Genomic DNA, 9,557 nt, shown 5'->3' with positions numbered 1-9,557 from the left:
GGTGTCCAGGACAAGGAGTCAAACAAGGAGTGCTGTTTCCAGACTTACAGAACTTGTTGGGACTGAGAGATGAAGTGCAAATAAATAAATAACTAAGCAAGGTGACTTCAGAGATGGATAGATATATTCAGGAAGAAAATGACACATCACATTGTTTGAGAGACAACCAAGAATGGGGCAAAATCATTCCTCATCCTGTTTAAGGTGCATTTATTAAGTACCTAATGTGTTAAGCATTGGAGATGCAGAGAAAGTAAGAAATACAACAGATGAGAAATCAAATTCCAAGTGGGATGACTCGTGAACTGTCTTTGAATTATCAGAGAAAACTTCCCCAGAATAATGTTGACATGAAAATGTTAATGACTCCAAAAGTACACCTGGTTGGAATGCTGAGAGTGAAATATGGCCCCTACTGGCTTTGACTGTGGGAACAGTTCAGTGGTAAACAATGACCGCACAGAGCTCTCCACTCTTGGGATTAGAACCATAAGCCTGTGTTTGTTCATTACACAAGGATTTGGGATCCGCTTCTCCAGAGGCATTTAAAACATGCCCAGCTGGTATTGCATAAAAAACAAGCTTGGGCTTCAGCAAATATAACCTGGTGAGCAGAACTGGTGTCACTCACTCACCCACCTAGAGGACAGCCAGCGTCCTGCTGCCTTCAGCTGAATACAAGCAATGGACATTGAGAAGGTCAATTCCATGGACTTCGGAGAATTTGTGGATGTGTTTGGGAACGTTATTGAGAGATGTCCTCTGATTGCAGCTGCCGTGTGGTCCCAGCGCCCATTCTCTGGCTTGGAAGATTTGGAGAAGCATTTTTTTGCCATTGTTGATGCTCTGCCGCAGTCGGGTAAGGCTTCAGTGTTAGACATGGAGGTTCTCTGCAAAGGTATTTCAAATACGCTTATCGCAGTATCTATAGATAGTTTAGCTAGTTGCTCATAATTGATATATTGATTAAGCTATTTTTATTGTGAAGTTCAGAAAGTTTTCTCAGATGTAGTAAGTGAGAGTCAAGCACTTGCAAGGTGTTAAGCCAAGAGTGGAATGAAAGAACACCTACTGTCTCAGGCAAGCTGGCTGTTAAATATTAAAGCTGTGAGGTCACAAGGAAAGAGGGACAGGCGCTTGTCTCTGCAGGCCTCACTGCGGCTCAGAGGCCAAAGGTCAGGCCGAGGGCCCAGCCTCTCTGCGCAGAGCACGCTCACTTTGGGAATGTCCTGTATGCAAGAAAGGAGTCAGCTCCATATCAGGATATCTCAGGAGCCCAGGGGAAAGAGCAAATGGCTGACGTTTTGACCAGAAAAGGCCAGTTTGGACTGGACTGCCGAGGAAGGCGAGCTCATTTTGATCAGTGACTCCCTAGAGGAGTAAAGGGGGAAAGACAAAAATCTGAAGGAATTCCTCTGGAGAAAGGGAGAGAAATTGATTTCCTCTGGGTAGAGAGAGAAAAGGAGACACTTCTGGATGTGGGTGGGGAGAGGTGGAGGGTAGAGGCCCGGCCAACCCCAAGTGACTCAGAAGGAAGCCCAGCCCCACAGGGATTCAGGCCGAGGGTTGGCCTCCTGGGCTGTCCCGACCTCTTCAGAGGAGCCTCCATGGAGCTGAAGGGACACAGAGGGCAAGGCCACCTTCTCGGCGGGGCCTTCCCAGAGGTCGGGGGGTGGGGTGGGGGTGGGGGATCTGCCTCTCCTCTCTTCCGAAAGGAGGCCGACAGAGCCTTGCCTATCAGCCCAGGGCTTTGACCTCTGGCATGGCTTCTGATGGTAAGATGAACACCTCCCAAATAAGGAACTCGTTTTAAGCGCCTCTATGGGGAGTGGAGGGCAGTGTTACAAAGTCATGTTGACAGGAGTCGGGGCTGTGCAGACACCCACCCACTTCTCAGGGCCTCTCCAAAGCCGAACACTGGGCTCAGTGCTGTAGGTGGGGCTGGCGGACACCTGCGCCTTCTGGCCCATGACTCACAGCACTGCCAGCTGCAGCCTGATGGGGGCAGGGACGCCAGCTTGTCAGCCGCAAGTCTGCCCAGCAAGCTGGGAAGCGCAAGAGGCCACAGGGGCCATGTTCAAAATGGAGGTAGCCAAAAAAGAGCCGTCTAGGCCCTGGGGAAATGGCTTTTAAATGGTTTGAATGCCTTATGAATGACATTTTTTCTGTGGGGCGGGGGAGGAAAGAAGTCCCATGATCTGTCTCAACACACAGAGGGGTGGGGGGCTGGGGAGGGAATGTACTGAGAGAGACACCATGACACACCGATCATTTCAATCCATCTGCACTGGCTTACCCGGCTACTTAAAAACATTGATTTGGGGTCTACTCTGTGCCAGCTCATTGATAATAAAATAAGTTTCCCGATTTCTGTCTTCTTTCCCACCAGCAGTCACCCAAACCAGTTTGACCAGAAGTTCTAGTTAAGATTAGTTAAGGTCTAGTTAAGGTTACATCCAAACAGTCCTGAACAAAGTGGGATTAGGGGCAGGCGGGGCATTCAGTCCCTCCCTCCCTAGGCTTGTATAGGATCACCCCCTCCACCCCACTTTGGTGGACCTCTATATTCTGGCCAGTGTCAGAATCCTACATTAGTCAGAGAATAGGGTATTGGGACTTACTAAAGGCTTGCTGGATGAGTGAATGAAATTGTTCCTCAGATGATTTTGAAAGATGACATCCTGGTATTACCCGTTCCCAACACAATTTAATGGGGGTGCCTTTAGTGGCAGGTCAGAGGGCATTTGGGCCACACAGATGGCTGTTTGCTTCTAAACTGGACACTGTTCTTTGGAGGAAGAGCTCCCTGCTGACGGAGCCCATTCTCAGCCCTATGCTGCTGGCCACGCTTCTCCTAGGCAGTTGGGAGCTAAGCCAGTGCTGTCTGGGTAGTTGCTCTGTATCTAATCACCTTAATGACATTAGGCAGGTGATGTTAGCAATACTACTAATAGTAACAATAGTAAAATATATTTCCTTACTATTGGTGTGTTTAAGGCCCTTTTCCAAACTCGTTTAGCCCACCTACTAACCCTGTAAAACCAGCATTATCATTATTATCCCCATTTTACAGATGGGAAAACTGAGGCACAGATGAACTAAGTAACTTTATTGAAGACACACAACTAGGAAGTGACAGAACTGAGATTTGAACCCCGGTGGTCAAACCAATAGCTTTTGAATAATTTTCCAGAGAATCAGAAGCAAGGTCTGTGAACAGTTCCTAGAGATTTCATTTATTCATTCAGTAAATTACTTGTTTAACATGAATGCTTAGTGTTCCAGATCCCATGTTTGGTTGTTTAATCAAATAAAATGAGATTTACTGTACAATCTAGCTCTACTCCTTGTAACGTAAGAAACAAACCAGTGGGACAGAGTCTTTGAATCCTAAAACTAAAAGGGGCCTTAAAGAGATATTCAGGATATGATGATCTGTCTGGCTAAGGATTTGTTTTGTATGATCTAGAAAACCCTTCACCATTAACAGGAAACTGAAAATTCCTCTTTCTAGAATAAACAAGGGTGACATCCATTTAGATGATGCTATGACGATTATTGGCCAGTAGGTGGTAGTGCAGGATTAATATTCAGCTCCAGCAATAATTGGCGAAGTACCCTTTGCAGTCAATTGGTTCCTGACTTCCAGGCAGAAGGAATGGCAACAGTAAATGGAAAAAGGTTGAAACACACACACACACACACACACACACACACACACACACACACACACACACACACACACACACACACACACACACACACACACACACACACACACACACACAGTCATTAACAAGCCAGTTCAGTAGAGATTTGTGTTAAGAACCAAACAGCAATAAAACTGTCAAAATACAGCTAATCATACATCTCTGTGTAGCATTTCAGAATTGCACTAATGCCAAAACTCATTATTTAATACTTATTTTAGAACATAGATATTGAATGAATGGGTTAGATACTAATATTCCCTCAAATTCAGGCTATAAGATATTTAGATGAAGCTATTAAGATGTGTTCAGTCAAAAAATATATAATGCTCTTTCCCGAGAGTGATGTGTTGGACCATAGATACTTATCAAGTGACCACTGTGCCCCAGGAATTGTCCCAGGCACTGGGGAGAGAGCAGTAAACAAGACAAGTGACCACCTTCAATGTGTTTACATTCTAGTGAAGGCAGACAGGATTAACAAAAATAATTTTAGATTCTAGAAACTATTAGAAGAAAACATGTAATAGTGTAGAAAACATATAAAAGAGCTCTTTCTTAGGAAGTGACAGTTGATGAAAGAATCATCAAGGATCTATAAGGCCGCTCTAAGCCAAGGAACCTGAGACTCTTGACATTTGGGGGGCAAAGTCCACAGTGGTTGGAGAAGAACAAGGGGCGGAGGGCTATAAGGAGAGGGGTCAGGTCTGTGTAGTAGTAGAAGTGAGAAGTGATAGTTGTTGGCACTAGGGTGAGAACAGGAGAGCTTGAGAGATGAAGCTGGATCCTCAGAAGAGATTTTTAGAGTTAGAGCCCACAGGGTTTTTGTTTCATGGATTTGTTAAGGGAAGGCAGGTTGGGAACAAAGAGCAATGAAGGATAACTAACTCCTAAGTTTGAGGCCTGAGCAACTGGGTGGGTGGTGCTGCTGTTTTCTATGAGGAAGACTTTAGAACTAAGAGGACAGTGGATACAGGAATTTAAATATGAGATGCCTAATAATTATCCAAGTGAAAATACTGAATGTTCAGTTGGACCATACATAGGAACTTGGAAAGTCATGGACTAGCCTAGACCTGGGTGTTATCAAAGAATTGATGGCATTTAAAGCCATGGGACTAGATGAATATATTTAGGGCATCAGTGTAAATACAGAAAGGAAGAGATAAGAGTATTGAGTCCCAGGGTAATTCAGTGTTAGTGATCTGGCAGAGAAAGAACCGGCGATGAAAGGAGGCCAGTGATGGCCAACCCTGCGACATGCTCCCAAGAGGCTGAAAGAGAGGAGGACAGAGCACTGGCCACTGGGTTTGGGCAAGACGTCCACCATCTGTGACCCTGATGCATGCAGACCGGTTGGTGGGTGGACTGACAGCTTGATAGAGTGAACCTAGGATGGGGGGTGAGGTACTGAGGACACTGGGGAGATGACTCCTTTGAGGAGTATGTTGTGAGGTGGAGCAGAGACCTTGGAAGAAACTAGAGCACAATGGGGGATTAAGAGGGGCTTTTCATTTTGTTCATGGGATGAATGACTCTAAGGCCTGTTTGTGTGTCTGCATGGCGGTGGGCGTTGGGGCAGACAGGGTGGGGGAGGGCTGACATTCAAAATTGCAGTCTTTGAAATGGGAAGAGGGCCTGGTTTCAAGAACACAGGTGGAGTGGTCGGTCCTCTACAGGAGGGACGGATGATCCGTTGTACCAGCAAGGAGAGAGAATGCACCAGTTGGCACAGACGCCGGGACGCTAGGGGAGGGCAGTGGGTTTCTAGGCCAGTTGCGTGTTCCGCAGTGGCCACCTGTTCTTCTTGTTCATCTCCTGTTGGAACAAGGAGTGTCCGCTCCGTGCCAGGAACTCTTCCAGGTGCAAAGATTCATGACTTGTGGTCACAGCAAATAACACCTGTCCACACCTACATCTCCAGGCATGACATGCCAATGGCAGTGGCGTAAGATTTTAGGGAAGACTCGAGAACAGCCAGCATTAAAATGGCCCTTGGAACCACAGGACATTGGAATGAACTGGCTGGCCAAGGGTATTCCAGGTGGGAGGGCTCCCAGGACTGGAGACAGAGGGGGTGAAGTACCCACCTGGCTCTCCAGCTTCTTCCTGGGGTTTGGCCGGGAGCACCTTTGAGATGCAGCTGTGGAGGGAAGCTAGGGTCCCGCTGCAGCCATGGGCTGGGTCAGCACCACGGAGGCGCAGCCCTCCAGGCTCAGAGGTCGGAGCAGTAAGGATGGAGCCGCCCCTACGGACCGGTCAGGTTCTATTTGTCCGAGCTACCATCCCCCTGCCCGACTCCCCGCACCCATTTCTTTTTATCTGCGACTGAGGGGTGTATGCGCGAGTGTGTTCAAATTCTGGTTCCTCTTTTTTCGTCTGCTTTCTTCTCTCTGCCCTTTTCTGGGCCTCCCTTCTCTTCTCTTCCCCTTTCCTTCCCGCAAACTGTAAAAAACACACGCTCAGTCCTAGACAAACATTAACCCCAGGCAATATTTTCGAGAGGGGAGACAAAGCAGGGGGGGGTGAGAAGAGAGCTGCGAGGGCAGGAAGGGGACAGGCGGGTCTGGGGCGCGTGAGGCCCGCGGGGCCGCCTCGGGGGGCGCCCTGTCCGCCAGGGGGCGGGAGAGGGCAGGCCCCGACCCGCACAGGGGCTTCCCGCCAGCAACGTCTTCCCCCAGGGTTCGAGCCCGACCTGTGGGGAGAACGAAATAGGGCGCAAAGGAAGCAGAGAGACAGGTCGTCCAGTGAGAAGACTGGGTCTGGGGTCCCCTCTCCTGGGGGCTGCTTTGAGAGCGGAATATTCAGGGAGGGGTACAGGGTGGCCCTAACGTCCGGACCTTAGGGCCTCTCAGTACTGCCGTGTCCCCAGACCCCCGCCACGCTCGCTGCGCGTCCTAGGGGCTGCCCGGGTGCGTAACAGATTAGGGCACGGCTGGGCGTCGGGCTTGGCAAGAGGCCGTGTGGCACGGCCAACCCCAGCCCAAGGTTGGAGGGCCCCCCACCCAGGAATTTTACATCTACATTTTCGCACCATCCGGGTGGGGCTGGATGCCGGAAGCAGGAAAGAACATCTCATGTTTGCAGTGCCCAAGGTACAGAGCCCATAAAAGGGGTTCTAAAACAGTGATGTTACAGAGATGGCATTACTGGTGACACGAGTTTCGTTTTAGACTTCCCTTTACCTGGTAAGGCAGCCCGTCCCCGAAGAAGATTGCGATTCGGATTCCAGGATCCAGGCCAGCCAGTTACTGGCTAAGGGACCTTGGTCAGGTCGCCCAACCCATTCTGAGCCTCCACTGAATTTTCTCTTTAATGCAGAACTTTCCCCCAGTTCTCCCTACCTCTCAGGACACTGGTCTCCATGAGTTAGACGGCCCAATCTTAATCACCTTTTAATTGAGCAGAAACTATAAGGTCTGAGTAAGAGGAGATTCACACACCATAATTAAAGAAGTTTTAAATAATCCCCTTCCCAATAGACGCCTCCCACCCCATGTCTATTCCCAGGGCTAGAGTCAGATGCTTCCAGGCGCACCTCGGGGCAGTTATACGGAGCTTACTATAGGCTAATAATAATAGCAGCATATTGAACGTTTGTTAGCAATAGGGGTTTGCGGTTTAACGATGTGTCTCTAATTCTCATACCATTCAGCACGATGTGTGCCATTACCCTCATTGTACAAATCATGGCCCTGCTTCTTGCCTATCTGAAATCTTGCCCAGCATGAATATTCTAATTCTCTCTTTAGAGAGCTAAGCACAACTATTGGCCAGGACTCAGGAAATAAACCCCGTTAGGACTTAAAATCCCAGGTATCACACCAGGGGTTTCCACTTTTAGGTTTAGGAGAGTCTGAGGGCTATCTTTCTGCAGTCTCTTGGGGATCTACAGTCGGAGAAGGGAAATGAGTCTCAGATGGGGTTGTGGGTGAAGGGGTGAGTGGGCGCTGTTTTCCTAAAAGGATGAAAGCCACTTTCATTCAAAAGGTTGTGGGATTCCGGCTGGAAATGGGTTTCTTTGCGGTTAATAATCTGCAAGGCTCTTAGGATGCCCGATTCCAGAAGCCCAAACTCACACTTAGGGCCACAAAATCCTGGGCAACTATTTGCCAAGTCCCATGGATGTTATCCCATGGACCCTCTCGGCCCATCTCCTTTGGGACAGAAGGAAACCCATTCCGTGGCTTTTTCAGGAAGTCTTCAGGCCCTTGCGTCCGGCCCTCTGCGACATCAAAGCCCCCCTGAGAGCAAAGGACTTTGAAAAGATACGAAATGCTCGGGTTCCTTATCGCGTCCCCGCTCCCTCCCGAGCAAGTCGTAAATTCCGAGCCTCCGCGGCCTCTCCCCTCGGCTCTTCTTGCCCCAAGGTCTCAAAGGACAAACTTGTCACTTCCCGCCCCGCCCCTTGGTTCTGGCCGGGGCCGAATGAAGCGGGGGACGGAGGGGCTCAAGGTTCAGGACATGTTTCAGGGGCGGATGCAAAGGGCACGCCTGCCTCCAGGACACCCCTTGTTGCCCCTCATCACCTGCTGGGGACCCTGCTTCCCTCCCCAGGCCATCTGCGCGGCGGGGTCGGCTTGGCCTGCCCGCGGCCCTGGCCGCCTTCTCCGCTGCACCAGGGGGCGCGGAGCAGGCGCGGGAACGGTCTGTGCGCTGTGCTTCTCCGCAGGTCAAGAGGGCATCCTGCGCTGCCACCCAGACCTGGCGGGCCGCGAGCTGCAGCGGGGCACGCTCACCGCCGAGTCGCAGCGGGAGCAGGCAGGCGCCGGCCTGGCGAGCCTGGGCGCGGGCGAGCGGCTCCGGCTGGCCGAGCTCAACGCGCAGTACCGCGCGCGCTTCGGCTTCCCCTTTGTGCTCGCCGCCCGCCTCCAGGACCGGGCGGCGGTGCCCCGCGAGCTGGCGCGCCGGCTGCACTGCCCGCCCGCGCAGGAGCTGCGCACCGCCCTGGGCGAGGTGAGGAAGATCTGCCGCCTGCGTCTGGCCGACCTCTTCGGTGTCGACCCCGCCAGGCTGTAGCCGCCGCGCGAGCCCGGGAGTCGGGGCTCACGTCGGCATGCGGTGGGCCCCGGGCGGGAGGCCGGCGCAGGCCTGGAACAGCGTCCACACGCGCGCGCAAAGGGGAGAATTGAGACAATCCTACGAATAACGAGCCCCTTTGTCCACCCACCCACCCACACGCGCACGCTTTGCCAGAATAACTGTATAGTTCGTGCTTTGCCCCCAGATTTATCCAGCTCACTGCTTCAATCCTTCTCTCCCTTTGCGTCCCCGTTGACACCGGCAGCCTTTGTGGACCCCAGAGTGCTTATCCAGCTCTTGTTGCCCCCCCCCCACTCTCTCCTGCTAAGCCCAAGCTGCAAAGCAAAACGGATAGGAAAAGAATATTTTATTCCACAGCGGTTTGTCTGTTTGGTTTTCCTTCTCCCACCTCATTTGTTGCACCCCGACATTTACAAGTGAGCGGAAGCGGCTTTCTCACTCTGGGGCGTCTTTAGCAGCCAGACTAAGGAAAGCAAAGCTCTGGTCTAGGTCCGGGGAAGCCGCCCCGTGGGCAGGCAGAGTGGCTGCTCCCGCCGCTCCTAAGAGAGGAGTGGGACTGGGGGCGTTTCCCAGCAGGAGGAGCCTGAAGGGCAGAGGCCTGGGGCCTCCGGTCTCTCCTGGGGATCGGCCCCTGAGAAGTAGCCCATCAGAACCTCAGATTGCCCCGGGAGACCCTTCAGTCATTTTTAAAAAAATAATAAACAATAATAGTTTAACAATACTCATTGACTGGTACTGGATAGTGTGGCCCTTGGAGGGAGATGGGACCCCACAGCGCTTATAAAAGCAGGTAATGGAGGAAAT

General features: G+C 51.1%; 1 protein-coding gene across 1 annotated transcript; it reads left to right on the top strand.

The window, feature by feature from the left end:
- The first annotated feature begins 597 nt into the window (after positions 1-597).
- Positions 598-9,109, top strand: URAD (ureidoimidazoline (2-oxo-4-hydroxy-4-carboxy-5-) decarboxylase). Its single transcript, XM_037003951.2, has 2 exons — positions 598-859; positions 8,383-9,109. Exons 1-2 carry the CDS (start codon positions 685-687, stop codon positions 8,727-8,729), a joined length of 522 nt encoding a protein of 173 aa, XP_036859846.1. The 5' UTR covers positions 598-684; the 3' UTR covers positions 8,730-9,109.
- Positions 9,110-9,557: the final 448 nt, after the last annotated feature.

This window comes from Manis javanica, chromosome 1, assembly GCF_040802235.1.
Source record: "Manis javanica isolate MJ-LG chromosome 1, MJ_LKY, whole genome shotgun sequence".
NCBI classification, from domain to species: Eukaryota; Metazoa; Chordata; class Mammalia; order Pholidota; family Manidae; genus Manis; species Manis javanica.
The sequence above is the reverse complement of the archived record's forward strand: the minus strand, read 5'-3'. Positions and strand labels throughout refer to the sequence as shown.